This window comes from Puntigrus tetrazona, chromosome 8 (genome assembly GCF_018831695.1).
Source record: "Puntigrus tetrazona isolate hp1 chromosome 8, ASM1883169v1, whole genome shotgun sequence".
NCBI classification, from domain to species: domain Eukaryota; kingdom Metazoa; phylum Chordata; class Actinopteri; order Cypriniformes; family Cyprinidae; genus Puntigrus; species Puntigrus tetrazona.
The window spans coordinates 22,348,035-22,364,944 of record NC_056706.1 but is presented as its reverse complement, the minus strand read 5'-3'; the positions used below and the strand labels follow the sequence as shown (position 1 = coordinate 22,364,944).

The window sequence follows — 16,910 nt, the reverse complement described above, 5'->3', positions numbered from 1 at the left end:
GCCTAAATAAAATCCACGATGAATTCCATTAACGCCATTTTAATCGTTTGTAGTGGTTTCTTTACACGTTACTCTCACACCCCTTTTTATGTTTTTCCCTGGTCATGAATCGGACTGAACTCAGAAGACTCCGCAAAGAGAGAGAGAGAGAGGACTGTGAGTCAGTGCACAGAAGACGCGAGAACAATTCGTTCATTTAAAGATTCATTAAAAACGATTCATCCGCGAAGCAAACGCAGCTCTAGAGCCGTGCGTAAACCGCATCTGTCTGGCGCTGGCACGACCATAATCTGAGAAACACGCCTGTGAGGAGACCGGCCCTGGTTTACGCCGATAACCAAACCACAACATGCGAATGATCCATAATTCACGCGCCTCAAGGTCTAAAGGCTCGATGGGCGCAAGGATGCCGCCGCGCGTTGTCAATAATCAATGAAGCGTTTGAATGATCTCCTCTCCTCGTCTCCTCCCCTCGGACGCGCTGCGCATCATCCAGCGCTCGCGCTCCCTCACTCCAGCGCTCGCGCTTCCCAAGAGCGCGTCTTATCCGAGCTCAGCGGACGCGTCGTCAACGCCGGCGTCTCGGTCGTTCGCCCCTAGGCAGAGCGAGGCAAACGCGGGCGAGAGGAGGAGAGGAACGCGCGCGCTTCGCGCAGACGGGAACGCGAGACAAGGTCGACGCGGGCGCGTGTGTTTTTTGCGCTCTCTCCGCGCGTTGGATCGCAGGGGTCTCAAATCTGGAGGCGAGGACCCGGGGATGAGCCTGCTGTCGGGGGGCTTCGGCATGGCGGGCTGGGGCTTCGGTCGGGCTCTGCTGCTGCTGCTGCTGCTCGCGCTCTGGAGGCCCGGCGCCGCTTGTCCGGAGCTCTGCACGTGCACCGGCGCGCGGATCTCGTGCGTGGACGCGGAGCGCAGCATCGTGGCTTTTCCCATGCTGCAGTCCGAGGCAGAGATGGAGAACATCACAGACATGTAAGTTGTGAAGAAGAGGTCACCGAAGACGATGCATGCTGCAATTGCCCGATAGTCTGCTTAAATTAGGACAGGCTACTGTGCCAAAGTCGTATGTGCCCACGAAACCTTAAGTAGCATGGGTATATTTGTAGAAAAAGCCCACAATACATCGCATAGGTAAAAATAATACATGTTTATTTCATGCAAAACACGATTAGGGTATTAAGTAAACATAATGGTCCATAAAGATAGTTTGTAGGTTTCCTACAGCAAAAACATTTTTGATTAATAATGTGCATTGCTGAGAACTTTTCTTTCACAGCATTAAAGATTATCTTCTTAATATTTATATGTTTTTGCTTCCTTGGATTCTAGATTGTCAAACACTTGTATCCAAATATTGCTGTATCCTAACACACCATACATCAGCGGAAAGATTATTTATTATAAACGAAAAAAAACTCTGACCGTCATGACTGGGATTGTAGTTCAGTGTCACATTTAAAATACGCTTTTATTATTGCTCAACAATAACTGCTGCGGTTCTGCTTCTCTTAAGCCGTTTCACACAAAAGCTGTGAATCATTTTGACCGACTTTAATTAGGTATCTTGAACTTTATATACTTCTATCTTTATAAAAAAGACTCGTATGTATTACACATAAGGTTAATTAGATAACTGTTGAACGTGAAGAATGAACAGTACTAACTCCGGCATTCATCTTAGTTTCAGTATTCGCTAACGTCAGCATTAATTAGCATTAACCTTAATTTAAAGTGTTCCCGAAATTATTTCTGTTGGAATGGCGTCTCCTTAAGCGGGATTGTTCTTGTTGTTTACAGATACATCGCAAATCAAATCAGCTTCAAATCCATTAATGAAAAAGACCTCGACTCGTATCACAACCTCAGAAACCTGTGAGTATTAAACGTGGAACAGCTTTTCGCGATCTTCACGCTGTGCTGCGATGGAAATTAATGGGACGTTTTTTTTCATCCCGCAGAACTGTAACGAACACCAGGCTGGCATACGTTTCCAGGCAGGCCTTTCAGAGCAACCCGAAACTGCAGTATCTGTGAGCGCTTTGGTTTTGGATTGACATTAAAAGTCGAATCGCGCATTTGCCAGCGCTAATCGTTGTGCTCTTTTACAGGAACCTCAAAGAGAATATTCTGTCCAATCTATCTTGGAGGACGTTTCGTCATCTGAACATCTCGTACCTGTGAGTCTCTATTGCTGAAGGCGTATTATAGCATGCGATAACCAGCATGCGCCAGTAAACCTTGATTTGACACGAAATGCGCGGAAAAGCAGCATTTATTCAAACACGTTTAGATAGGGTCGCTGATAAAATTAGTTACGCCGGTTGCCAAATATTATTCGCGTGCGCCGTAATGATGTATGACAATGCGGTCCTGTCGGCTTACGTGTGTGTTTTGCGTGCTGCAGGTTGCTGGCAGGCAATCCTTTGCAGTGCATATGTGAAAACGTGTGGCTGAAGCAGTGGAGAGGAGAGGAGGCCGAGGACCTGCTGTGTGTGGAGGAGGGAGGAAAGAGGACGGCGCTGTCTACGCTCACGCTGCCCAACTGTGGTGAGAACCAGACGAAGTACAGAGGCCCGTATCACCAACGAATGCCCTGCGTTTTCTACCGCTGCTGCTCTGCGTGTAACTCCGAAGGGCCCCGAAGTTCGGTTTCAACCAGAACCCTGTGTCATTTCAGATCATTTAATCGCGCTGAGAAAAAAACTGCTTCGTGAACGCGTTACAAAGTCCTATAGATGTCGTCACCAGCTTTAATGGAACCGGCTTTAGACGAAGGCGGCACGGTGTAGTGTCCTGTTTCACAGCCAAGTGAATTACATTTACATTTTTAACCAACTAAACTAACTAAAAATCACTCTTGAAATAGAACAGAGGGAAAAATTAAATAATAAAACCCCTGATAAATATGAATTAGTTAATTAATTACATCAGCGCGCAACAATAGCAATCACATATTTATTAATCTTTTACATACATATATATGAGGGTTTCGTGTTGTTATTTTAATATTTATTTTATTGGTCACACAATAACTACTTTTTATATTTACCAATAGTTTTAGTTTAGTTAATAATACCAGCCTTTATCTTTCTTTCATCACGAGCTGAATCTGTCAAAGCTGTCGACTCACTAAAGACTAAGAATCAGCGTATCTTAAAGCGAGCTTGTCATTTTACGTGATGATTTCACTCAGAGCAGCTGTTGTCTGATATTTAAGGCTGAAGTTTAGGTTTGTTTGTTTGGCAAGATGCCGTTTGTCCAGGCTGTAGTTTTATGACTGCGGCTTGAGACGCAGATAATTATTGATCCGAAGATCAGCCTCCAGCCAGGCCTATTTTAAGCAATACCACAGAAGAAGGCCCTCGAGGGAGGAAGAGAGGACAAGAGAGCGAGGGAGGAAAAGGGAAAAATAGAGACAGACGGGGGGATCCCCAGAATGCAAAAACACTGAGACATTTAGCACTGAGCGTCTGCTGGCCCGTGGCCAAACGCTGTCTTTCCTTTGCTTTTTTTTTCCTTCTTTTTTTAGTGCCATGAAAGAAAATGAGCTGCTCCAGTGAATCGTTTCAACGAACGCTCATGAGAGATGTTTTGTCGGTGCGTTTTAAACTCGAAAACAGATGACATAACGTTTCGTTTTTTCGGCGAACTATCCCTTTAGAGGAATAAAAAATTATGGATTTTCGCTTTAAATGGCTTTAATGCGGTGCGTAACACAGCATTCGGTAAATGAAAACGTCCTGCAGCGTGTGAGGTTATTGTGTCTCAAAAGAAACGGTATCTGACTCTGAATCATCGAAACGAATCGTTTTTTTTAAAGGAATCCCAAGCCGACGCCGCGAAACATTAGCGTGTTGGTCTGAATGAAAATGCTAATTCGTTCTCCACCACTAGATGCCGCTATTCAGGCGGTAATACAGCGGTTTCCTTGGTAACGCTCTAAACAAAGCAGCATTCACAAACATTACAGATGGAGACGAGATGAAAATGACACCGGTCGACAGCAGATTAGCGTAATACAAATGAATACAAAAGTTTGGAAAAATACATTGATAAATGAATATTTTGGGAGTCTGTGAGCAAATAAGGTAAAAATAAATGCGTATTATAAGACAATGATCTTGCATGCATGTCACCCTGTTGTTAAGGGGGTCCTAAAACCATAATAGAGGCACTTAGAGCAAGTTTAGTCAGCCTAAGACTGATTGTTGGAACCGATTCGGAGAAATGTAACGTTATATCACTTGCTCACGAATGGAAGCTCTGCAGTGAATGGGTGCCGTCAGAGTCCAAGCAGCTGATGAAAACAACACAATAATCCACAAGTAATCCACGCCACTCCAGTCCAACAATTACCAGCTGTGTGTTTGGGTTAGGGTTTTAACTTAAAACCGTTGCCTACAGCTAATATACAAGCCCTTAATCCATAATACCCCAGTCTCCAGTTCAAGTCATCTCCTCTAAATCAAGAGAGAAAAGCAGGTTAAGCTCTGTTTTCAAGCAAAAACAACCCAAAACAGTTTTAAACAAATATGTGGGTGGATTTTGATGCGAGAGGACAACAGGAGATGGAGCTTTTGACCGCAGGAAGCGTTATAGTGGATTATGGACTTACGGATTGTGGCCAGAAGCAAAAGTTAAAAACGTTTTAATGATGGATTGGTTTCTTTGAAGCTAGCAGCTATTCACTTCGCATTGTTACCTGATGGTCTTGAGTCTTGTTAATTACTCGTGGATTATTGTGATGTTTTTATCAGCTGTTTCTGACGGCACCCATTCACTGCAGAGTCTCATCAACTCATCTACGTCTTGGCGGATGGCCTCATTTAATATACCTAACCAACAACTAATAAATAAATTAAAAATAAAATATTTGCGCTTCAGCCGAGCTATTTCTAGGATAAAGAGCTGCTGAGTGATTAATAGTAGTTTGTCCGGTCTGAACAGGCTAAAGGTCTGTGAAGTGTGTGACGGATGTTAAAAAAACACTCCAAGATATCGTAATCGTATCCAAATCGTAAGAAGGCACGCACGATTCTTATGAAATGATCAAAGCTGCTTGAGCCGCAGTTTCCTGCAGAAGAAGCAAGGGATGCCATGGGACGCGGTGATAAGGATGTCAATTGCTGCTAGCTAGAGATAGAGATCTGATTTGTCTGTCTGTTCATGACAGAGCCGGTCAGAGCCGTCTGCACTCTTTGGCCTTGAGTTTAGCGAGAGCGCCCCGCGGGCGAGAACTGCATTCCTGTGATGCAGACCGAGGAGCACAAGTGATCTGACCTCTGAGCTAGAATATGGAACGTGCTGTACACTTCGGTGTCACTCTAAATAATCGCAAATGAATCGTTCGACAGCGCTAAATATACTTCAGTATAATGTAACGCAACTTCATTCCGAAATCAAATCACAAAAAATGATTTTTTTAGCAGTTTACGAAATGCTTTGCTAAAATGCATTTGTGTTGAAATGAATTTACTTTCATTAGATTTCTTTAAAAGCGATTATATTTCTGAATTAAAACACGGTCGCTTTAAATATATCGTGAAAATACAAAAAAAGCGAGATTTCTGTCATTGTTTCAGAACAATATAATACAGTGAAATATAATACAGATAGATCCTGAATGTAGATGCAGATGCAAATGTGCGGTTTAGACGTTATTCCATTTTATTCTGAATGGCAAAATCTACTTTGTTGATTTTGTTCAAAATCTTTTTAATTGATTTGAACTGATTTCAAATCACACATGTATTGAGGACCCTTAGATATTATTTAAATAAAACCAATAGTGCCGATTTATAGTATGAGTGTTTTCACCAGTAATTCTTGATTGTTAATTAGTGTATGAAGCGTTTTGTGTTGTGTTTTCGTTCTAGTCCTCCCCACCGTGACTCTGAAGCCCACTAAAGTGACCATGAAGAAGGGGTCAAATGTGACGCTGGCGTGCAACACCTCAGGAACCCCCACACCGACTCTCAACTGGACCACCTGCAAATTAAATTCAGCAAACGAGGTAGCTCTACCCTCATCTCACAGTTACCAAGTTTCACAGTTACCATTCAGGCGCAATTCTTTTCATTATAATTCTCCTGTTTTCAATTCTGAGAAAAAAAATTCAAGTTGCAAGGAATGAAATGGCAGTTCTGAGAAGAAAAATCTAAATTGTGAGATAGTAATCTAAATTGTGAGAGTTTTTTTCCAATTCGGGGGATCTCAATTCTCAGAATTCAATATCTCAGAATTCTCAAAAAAAAAAAAAAAAAAAAATTTCTTGCAATTCCAGCCTTTTTTTTAAATGTTGCAATTTCTCACAGTTCAGAATTGTGAGATGTACATGCAAATGTTGAGCATTGTATCATATTCTTGCAATTTAAATTAAAAAAATTAAATTAAATTAAATTAATTAAATTAAATTAAAAAAATATATATATATTTTATTCAAATGTATACCTAGCTAAAATAAATAGTTTGCAACAATTTATTCATTTAATATTTATTATTATAATTTATTTTCAGTGTATCTTTTTTCAGCCCTTATGAAAGTCATGCATTGTTAACACTTGCCTTATATGTGTGGCGTTCGCTTTAGAGTTTTATTGTGAGGATTGCTTGTAATTATTTGATTACATTTGTAATACGTGAATATTTTTGTTGACTTTAACAGATTTGCCTTTGATTTATGAAACGGGGCACAAAAAACAATTTAGACCATTTTAGACCATTGTCTTAATGTGGCGTGACAGGATATTCACAAAAACAACAATTCACGAATAACCAAATGCTCGTCCAACTGGGAAAAAAGAGGAGGAATAGAGGAATAGCAAATGATTGCATTTTAATTTAAAGACAAGTATATTTTCTTTAGAGCAGCATGCAACGATGAATCGTGCACAAAAAGGCTATAAGAAGTCTGTAAATCGGGAGGAGTTGAATCGCATGTATTCTTTAAATAGAAATGACATTGACATGTCTGTAACTCACACCCGCAGCACGAGCGCTCAGGTCAGATGTCAGAGCTCAGGCTCGTGAACGTGTCTTCTCTGGACAACGGATGCAAAATCACCTGCGGGTCTGAGAACATGGTGGGAGAGGCTGAGGCCTCGGTGGACCTGGACATATTGTGTAAGTTACCGTGATTTATTCTTGCGTACATAATGCTTTTCGAAAGAAGCCTCTTATGCTCACCAAAGTTGCGCTTATTTGATAAAAATGCAGTAAAAGCAGTAATATCGTGAAAAATGATTTCAGTTTAACGTATCTGTTTTTCATATGACTGTTACTGTAAAATCTCATTTATGTCTGCGATCCAAGCTGAAGTGAAGCTCAACTTCAGTTTTGTGGCACTACGAGAACTTTTTTCTCCTCCAAGTTACGTCTTCTGCAATTTCAGAGAGCATCACATGCGCGTGCAAGCTTTCCCCTATATAGTAAAAAATGCTTATCACGTCAAATGCATTCTTAAGTAAGTTAAGTAACTTGTCAAGTCAGATAAGAATAGTTAAGTCAATCATGTTATTTTTGTGTTTGCAAAAAATAAGCATTCTCGTAGCGTCAGTTGAGCTGATGATATCACATCCTGTTGTTTCAAGTTTTCATTTTGGGGTGAACTTACCCTAATAATAACCCTAATAAGCTAATAATGAAATAAAATAATTTCAAGTAGATGAATACGCCTTATTGAAATGCATTATCGTTTTATTATTATTAACGCTTGCATGTTATTTCTGTTGTGTGCTTATGCCATCTGTTTGGGATGCCAGTTCCACCTGCAATCAGCAAGCTGATGGATGCGATCTCAGACCACCACTGGTGCATCCCCTTCAGCGTGTCTGGCAACCCAGAGCCTAAACTGAGCTGGTTATTAAATGGTAAACCCGTGGAGGAGGGTCCCTTCATCCGCACCATGATCCACGATTACTCAGAGGGCGAGTACCACGGGTGCTTACACCTGGACAGTCCCACACACATCAACAATGGAAAATACACGCTGCTGGCCAAGAATTTATACGGAGAGGACCACAAGGCAGTATTTGCGCATTTCATGCACGAGCCTTGGAACGGTAAGTTAATTCATGCAACCAAATCAAAGCAATTACAGTAAATGAGACCGTAAGTGTCTGAAGTTGCTTTGTTTGTTGTCTTTTCTATGTTTATCCATCAAGAATCGGTTACTGATCCACTGTATTATGGTGAGTCTCTTTTAAGACTTCATAGTCGAATTATTAGAATAATGTCGATAATTACAATCATAGCCATTATTCACCAGAAATGTATATTTTAACATTATTTATATGTCATTAAAAACCCATCATTTTGGATAGACCTTCCATATTGTAATTTATTAAGTAATACATGTATTATTATAGTGTTATTAAGCCTTTATTATACGAATAAGTTATTTAAAAGTTTCTTCTTCTTCTGTTTGTCTTTTTGTGTGTGAGATCCCACTACAGGTATGAACAAAACACACATGAACACGCACATCATAGATCTGCTGTCTGAAAGCACATGAATCTTAGTGTTTCTTCTCTTTCTAACAGACGACACTCCTCTTGGACCGCCCGAGGACAAAGTCGCTGTGAGTAAAAGTCAGTTATTTGTGTAGTAATTTTTACCTGCATTAGAATCAAGAAACATATCTGTAATAGTTGTACGTAGTGTGATTTTATACACATTGGTGGAGTGCCTAAAACAAAAAAAAAAAGAAAAAAAAACACCATTATTACACACACCCTCAAGTAGCTCGTTCCTTTTATATAATATGATGCATTACAGTGATGTTTTAAAATAATTACTTTTTTTAATGTTTATGATTGGATTAAAGAGCTTTAGACAGTTGAGCAATAGAGCATCTAGCCGCATTGATATAAAATGAGTGTTCAGTGGTCTATGTAAACATTTGATCAATTATATTACATCATTCTTATAGAAATAGATCGTAAAATGAAAAAGCAAGGCAACATGATGCATGGAGGTTTTTAAGTCTTTTAAAGGCTGTCTTAAAGATTATAAGTAACCCTACTTTGTTTAGTCAATTTGAATTCATTTCATTCACAAAATAACAAAAAACAATATGTTATAACATACGTGAAATCATACGTGAAATCACCCGTAAGCAGATCTATACAGGTGGAGCTGGGGAGGTGGAGGGTCGGCCCTGAAGTGCATTGAATATACTACAGCTAGCATTAGTCGAGTATATGAATGCTCAGCATTGGCTACTAATGCAAAAGTAACCGATTAGCTATGATTATATTACATTGAGTTACAAACTATCAGACAGTGCCATCTACACTTTCATGACAAAATGTTGCCTTTATTAACCGATATATCTGTGACCAGATGCCCAATCAGTTATTAGCAGAGTACACTCTAAAATCCGTAAACTTAACGACTTCTGTAAAAGAAGCGTGTTTTTCACCCAACCGCGCTCGAAGCATTGCATGCCGGCTGAAGGCTCTCCATTCTGCTCGTAGGTGTACGTGGTCGTGGGAATCGCGGCGGTCACATTCACAGGCTTCATCTTGATGCTCGTCATTCTGAAGTTTGGACGCAACTCAAAGTTTGGAATCAAAGGTAAGCACCTCTCAGCTCTGCGCGGCTCTGCCAAAGCTTCATTACGGACTGTAGCTCTGGAAAGACACATTGTTCTGAGCAGAATGAGTGGGTTTTCTTTTGTGAAACTTGATAAAGAGGAATGCAAAAGGAAGGCTGTGCTTCGACTCTAATGAGCTTTACTAATTACTAATGCACACCTCATCTACTATAACATGCGTTTCTCATATAGAGGATATTGAAGTGCACACTAATATCGAATTATCTTTATTAACTATAGATAACTACTAGTTTTCTTTCATTCTTGTTCGTCTCTGCCAGTGGTTTGTGCCAAGCGTCTTGACTAAATGACTTCTCATAGAGGATAAACATGCATAGATTGTGTTTTTACTAAATTACTAAAAGTAATTACACACCACAAATTCATGCATGAAGATTTCCACACTAAGCAACACATGCCACAGAAACATTCGTATTAATGCACTGGATTTAGGATTTATGTAGCTTGATAGGTGGAGCATTATGTTACAGCAGCGGGTTCGATCTCAGGGTTCGATCACAGGAAACATACATACTCGATAAAATGTATAGCTCGAATGCCAGTAAATCGCTTTCCAAAACATCCGCCAAACGCATAAATGTACATGTAAATTTTGTGGACTAATGGTAAATGAATCCGTATTTTAAAGAGAGCAGTCACACGTGTTTTTGTGACGACCCACAATACGTCACTGTCGTTATTTTTACATCAGTTTTGAACTTTAGAGTTGTATGCTACAACTAATGTTGTTAATTTAATGTTTTGTTTCTGTGTCCCCATTATGGTATTCAGCGTTTGTGTGAATGGCACCTTCTATATATGTTATTATTTAAAGGCTATTCTCATGACCACCCGCATTTGGTACTTTTCAGTGCATTACAAAAGTACAGAACAGATTTCAGTGGATTGGTATATTAACATTATTACAGTTAATCAAATTACGGTAAATTTAAGTTACAAATGTAAAACCTGAAATATTGCTACCCTATTTTTTTATGATGAAATGTTCGCAACCACAGCTGCCGTTTCTTTTTGCTTTTTGTAAATTGTACGAGTGTAAGTAACCTCTGCAGCAGATTTTTTTAGTTTGACGCTTGAATGTTAAGGCCTTTTTTTATTTTCACTCGGACGAGTGTTTGAGTTGGTCTTGGCTCCTGACAGCTTGATAGTCAGTTGGTCTGAGTGAGAGCGTGTGATTGTTTTTGTGGTTTCTCTGAGAGGAAGTGTTGAGTTAGACGTCCTGAGGGGCTTATTTTCACACAGTGGTCTTGAGCGTGTGTGCGTAAGTGCCTCCTTGGCTGTCCACAAGGACAAAATATACGGTTACTTACCTATGTCGAGGTTTCGGGCTAAATTTCTATAATTGTGCCTTCAGTGCTCCCGTTTAACATTTTTCTACATTAAAAGTGTATCATAAGAATCACAATTTGAGCGAAAACGTTTTGATCTCAGATTTCCGGTGCGTTTCCGCTGTGGATATACACACAAAAATGCAGCGTCTCACTGTAGTCTATTGAAAAGCTAGCTATATACCACTGAGAGAGGAGAGGAAGCGGAGCGGGAATGGAAGGAGGTGAAATTGTAGCCCTCGGGTTCAGGAAGTGAGGCTGTCTGCAGAGATGCAGCGCTCCATCTGCCTGACACTGAGAGAGAGAGAGAGAGAGAGAGAGAGAGAGAGAGAGAGAGAGAGAGAGAGAGAGAGAGAGAGAGAGAGATAGAGAGAGACAGAGAGAGAGAGAGAGAGAGAGAGAGAGAGACAGAGAGAGACAGAGAGAGAGAGAGAGAGAGAGAGAGAGAGAGAGAGAGAGAGAGAGAGAGACAGAGAGAGAGAGAGAGAGAGAGAGAGAGAGAGAGAGAGAGAGAGACAGAGAGAGAGACAGAGAGAGACAGAGAGAGAGAGAGAGAGAGAGAGAGAGAGAGAGAGAGAGAGAGAGAGAGAGAGAGAGAGAGAGAGAGAGAGAGAGAGAGAGAGAGAGAGAGAGAGAGAGAGAGAGAGAGAGAGAGAGAGAGAGAGAGAGACAGAGAGAGAGAGAGAGAGAGAGAGAGAGAGAGAGAGAGAGAGAGAGAGAGAGAGAGAGAGAGAGAGAGAGAGAGAGAGAGAGAGAGAGAGAGAGAGAGAGAGAGAGAGAGAGAGAGAGAGAGAGAGAGAGAGAGAGAGAGAGAGAGAGAGAGAGAGAGAGAGAGAGAGAGAGAGAGAGAGAGAGAGAGAGAGAGAGAGAGAGAGAGAGAGAGAGAGAGAGAGATAGAGAGAGACAGAGAGAGAGAGAGAGAGAGAGAGAGAGAGACAGAGAGAGAGAGAGAGAGAGAGAGAGAGAGAGAGAGAGAGAGAGAGAGAGAGAGTCAGCAACCTTCTGCTTATCAATGATTCAGAGGACGGGTATCGGTTTTCTCTGGTTTGGACGAATCAAAAAAATCAATAAAGCTTGTCAAGGTCAGAAGTATCATCAGTCCTGGACTCGTGGCCTTTGGTTAACAAACTAAAGGTGCACCTCAACCACTATCCCACAATTCTCCATTCTCCACCATCAGACGAGAAAGCTTTTTATAGGGATGTTACAGCGGGCACTTCCTTCAAATTACTTTGAACTCAACTTTAACCGACCAAGGCTGTTATAACACGTAATGGTATAATAATGTATAACAGAAGTCTTCAGGGGAAGGCTTCGCTTTGGAAATAATATTAAAACGCACCATAATGTTTTTCACAACCATAAGTGAAAGGTTGAATAATTAAAATATTTCTTCTTCAAATATTAATCTTCTGGTAGCTTTTAAATGTATGTAAATGTCTAGATAAAGTCTGCTTATATATAAAATAACCTGCTAAAACTTTATTATAATTGTTTTCCATTTGTTAACATTGGTTAGCATTGCTTATTAATAATTAGTGATTTAATTTTTAGGTTTAGGTAATAGGCAGGATTAGGGATGTAAAATAAATAGGGCATTAATATATGCTTAATAAATAGCTAATAAATATAATATATATATATATATATATATATATATATATATATATATATATATATATATATATGTTGCATGCAACAACTAGTTAAGGGACCATAAAATAAAGTGATACCGAAGTCACACTTAATGTGCTAGTAATATGCATGATAATACTCATCTAAAATACAGCTGCGTATTGTTAGTTCATCAGCTTTTTAACTGTTAACAAAGACGAATAAATACTATAATAAATGTATTGTTCTTTGTTAGTTAATGTTAGTTAGCACTATATGGATGGAGCTTACCTTCTTTTGAGCGCAGAGCATTGCTTTGAGAAACACACAGTACTGGACTACTTATCTTACTGTAACTACTGTAAAACAAATATAATGTTTAGGTTCTAAGTGACTAAGCTCACATTATCTCAAACTACCCTGGCTCAGTGTCACTGATCTATACGAGGCAGTGGACGTTGGATTTATTGAGGGCAGCCGGCAGGGTCAAGGTCACACTGCAGTGTTTCTTAGCGCACGGATGCTTCGTTATTGTGAAGAGAGCACTCAGTATTCAAGTGCATTCGAGCGCTTGACCGGTATGGGATGTCTAGAGAGCAAGGTGGCAATGGCCTGTATAATGTCAATATGCATTCAATAACACAATTTAATGATGATAAATGTGATGCATACTATCGTTTTAATAAAAAAAGAAAGGTTATATTGAGGTTTTAGCAGTACTTTCACAAGATGTAAACATTATGGATGTTAACACGATTTTAGTATTAAAAATGGGTTATTTAGTTTTTATTTAATTTAATTTTTAACTTTAACTTTTTAAAGTTATATCCAATTCAAATGACCATAAATATGAAAAACAGCGTTATTTTAGTATTATACTTGTATTATTTTAGGTTTTATTTAATATATAAAAGTTTCCTTTGCCGTTAATATTTTTTAGTTTTCATTATCATTTTAGCTTAAATTATTTTTTATGTGCTTCTGTCATTTTCATTAGTTTGGTTTCTATTTCTGTTTAGCTTAAATTGTTATTTCAGTTTTAGTACTTTTAATACTTCAGCTTATTTCTGTTCATTTTAATTGTTAATTTAAGATAAAATTTTTCATGTAATTTATATTTTTTATATAGGCTTGTTTCAGTTGCGTAAATACATTTAGTTAACAGTAACAAGACTTAAATGTTTTTTTATAAAAGAAAGCATGCAGTGAGTTATGTGTGTATTTTTTAATTAATTAACATTACACCACAAATACTGTTCTTATACATGCTGCATGATTAAAATATTCCCGTAGCACTCGTATTATTATGTGATTAAATGGTAATTACTAAGTCATTCCAGCTAAAGTTACATTTGTGGATAGATTTGAATAATTTCTATATTAATAACATGTATTATGTGTAACAGGCACTATATATAAAATATATAAAAATTATATTAATGTTGCATAAAAAATCAGTTTGAAAGTCATTATATTGTATGTTGGCTAGGAAAGGGTTAAATGGCTCATTTTGTTGAACTCTTTAAGAGGAACAGAATAAGTCCTGATTGAGTGCTACAAAAACTGTCATTACTGAACGGCGACTTCCGTCTGTCATTCAGAGTTCGTCGGCTCTTGAAGAGAGAGAGAGTGTGTGTGTGTGTGTGTGTGTGTGTGTGTGTGTGTGTGTGTGTGTGTGTGAAGAGCTTGGGGGTGGACCTGCCTTCCCACCACATGCCCTGTTGCCATAGTTACAAGCGTCATAGTTACTCTGTTCCAACGATGAATCATTCTCACAGAGCATGAATCACCATTAGCTGAGATCACACACACACACACACACACAAACACACGCAGTCACTTGCGTAACATTCCCATCACGCATAAATGTGCGTGTTACAGTTATATATTTGTACCAGTAAATGCGGGTCTATAAAAAGGGCTGCTTGGGGAAAATGTAACACTATCACGTGCTGTCTTCTCTCTGGTTAGAGAGAACCAAAATACAACAGTGAAGCATGAAATAGTTTTTTTTAGGAAGCTGATACATAAAGTACGAACCGAAAACTGTGTGAGAAACAGATGTACCTCTCGGTACAGATCGGTTCGTGCCGTTTCAGTTTTTTCCTGGTTTTTGGTTCACAGAGCATTTTGTTATTAATGTTGAGTGTTTGCTCCATAAAATTTTAACCATTAGCTCCCTCCAGGGACAATTATGGCTGTTTCAACATGGTAAGCTCCAGCTAGTGGCCACTTAAACGTCATAAATGTTACGTGACGTAATTAATATTTATGCGCTCTTCCCTAAAACGCAGTTTTAAAGATTACAAACCGCAAGCAACTGCATTTTCAAGTTTTGTCCGCTAAAACAGTGACACTCTACAATAAGTTTCCAGTTAACGTGAACTAGCGTTATAAAATACCAGCAAATAAATTTCAATATTTTTTCAAATCTATTAATGTTATCAAATGGTCTTGATGAATAAATGCTTTATTGCTCATTGTTAATGCAACTAATGACCCTTACTGTAAAGTGTTACCCGCTAAAACTAAAATGATAACTGCTTAATAATTGGGGAACACTTAAAATAGAGAACGCGTATTCATTATTAACTTCGACTTTTCCCTCGATAAACTCCTAATTTAATACTTATAGCTAGTACGGTAGTTGTTAACTTTAACACTTTATTTCAGGGTCTTCTAACTACTTGCTTATTAGCATTTTTTTTTTTTTTAAAAAAGGACAATTCTATTAAAAAGCCATAAATATGACGTTCGTCTCAATGTACTCTTAATTTGCTGCTTCTTAATAGTTAGTAGCGCGTTTAAGTACTGGGTAGGTTGTTTGCAGAATAATAATATGTATAATAATAATCATTCTAAGGTTGGTAGCAGTTTTGTCCTATGTTCAGCAATTTTGAGCGTCGTTTAATGGCTCGTGAGTTTTATATTTTAGCTTATTTTAGCACACTAAAGTAACTAACCCTATCCCTCATCTGTATGTTTCTCACACCGCTTCTGCCTTTAACCTCTGGGCACTAACATTCTTTCAGTTAGATTACTAAAATGTCGCATTGCAAAAATTATTATGATTTCTTCTTTCATTTTCGTTCGTTTATTGTTACACTTGAGTCACGTTTGCTTCTTTTATTGTGTTGCTCTGTCTTATTATTTGGTTTCATTATGTTAACGTTGTGTTGTGTTTCTCACGCTCCTTCTTTTTAGGTTTTGTTTTATTTCACAATGTTCCCGTCGAGGTTGTGGCGAGATAAGAATGACTCCGGTCACACCGGACTGAACCCGGACCGACCGCGCCCCCGCGGGGCTGCCAAGCCACCTAGCCAATCACGCGATAGCTCGTTTTAGACAGGCCGGATTCTCATTGGCTGCTGCAGAAGAATGGTTCTCTATCTAACGGGGGGTGGGGGGGGGGAACGGTGCGTTTGCTGAGTGGAATAAGTGAGTGAATCTTGCTAGAATCTGTGTCAGTGGGCGAATGAACCCGCCGTGCTTTAAGACAGAAGCACAGGTCGCACCCAAATGGAGTCGCTCATAAATGAATCATGGCAGATGGGCCTTTTTTCACCCTGTTCACACATTTAATGACCAGATAGCAAAATGACAGCTGAAGCATAAAGATTCGCACGCGGTGAAAACACACACGCATATGTGCGAAACGAGACGGCGTGCTCATTTTAACAAAACACTGGTATGCACGGGGCACGGCGTCTTCTTCTATCTTTCGTATTGGTGTATGGTAAAAAATGCAGATAAATCACTTTTAATATATTTTTTGGATTTTGTGCATTTGTCGGCCTGTTAGTGTACACACTATTACTAAAACAATAGCCTATCAGATGACGCTCAGGTTGTTGATTTCATTTGAGGCAGGACATCAGAAATGGAGGACATTCTTAAAGGGCTAGCTCACCCAGATTTGCTCAAAATGTACTCGTTCAAGATGTAGATGAGTTCGTGTCTTCGTCGGACTCGAAGGAGTTTAGCATTGCATCACATTTACCGCTTGAATGGGTGCCGTCAGAATGAGAATCCAAACAGCTGATAAAAACATCGCAGTGATCCACAGCGCTCCAGCCCATCGGTTAAAATTTGCAAAAAGCTGCGTGTCTTTCGGAAACAAATCCATCATTGAGATACGTTCAACTTCAAATGAGTCATCTGTAATATTGCTGGAGAGGAATCTGCGCAGATCAAGCATCCGTGCTCTAAACAAACGTGTGGGTAGATTTTGATTCAAGAGGAACGCAGGGTATTTATGTTTTATTATGCTTTATTGATTCATATTTTGTCCAGAAGTAAAAGTTTAAAATGCCTTAATGACGGATTAGTTTCATATAAACATGCTGCTTTGA

General features: G+C 39.2%; 1 protein-coding gene across 3 annotated transcripts in view; it reads left to right on the top strand.

The window, feature by feature from the left end:
* Positions 1-121: 121 nt before the first annotated feature.
* Positions 122-16,910, top strand: part of ntrk2a (neurotrophic tyrosine kinase, receptor, type 2a) — a 40,038-nt gene continuing 23,249 nt past the window's right edge. Inside the window, exons 1-12 of one of the 3 annotated variants that reach the window (XM_043247066.1) lie at positions 123-972; positions 1,798-1,872; positions 1,959-2,030; positions 2,109-2,177; positions 2,405-2,547; positions 5,877-6,013; positions 6,990-7,122; positions 7,761-8,060; positions 8,163-8,189; positions 8,442-8,453; positions 8,541-8,578; positions 9,477-9,576. In XM_043247066.1, coding sequence (XP_043103001.1) covers positions 446-972; positions 1,798-1,872; positions 1,959-2,030; positions 2,109-2,177; positions 2,405-2,547; positions 5,877-6,013; positions 6,990-7,122; positions 7,761-8,060; positions 8,163-8,189; positions 8,442-8,453; positions 8,541-8,578; positions 9,477-9,576 — 1,633 coding nt within the window. In that variant the 5' untranslated portion in view covers positions 123-445. Of the gene's footprint in view, positions 973-1,797; positions 1,873-1,958; positions 2,031-2,108; positions 2,178-2,404; positions 2,548-5,876; positions 6,014-6,989; positions 7,123-7,760; positions 8,061-8,162; positions 8,190-8,441; positions 8,454-8,540; positions 8,579-9,476; positions 9,577-16,910 lie in introns of all 3 variants that reach the window. The other 2 variants (XM_043247067.1, XM_043247068.1) reach the window with 2 other exon arrangements.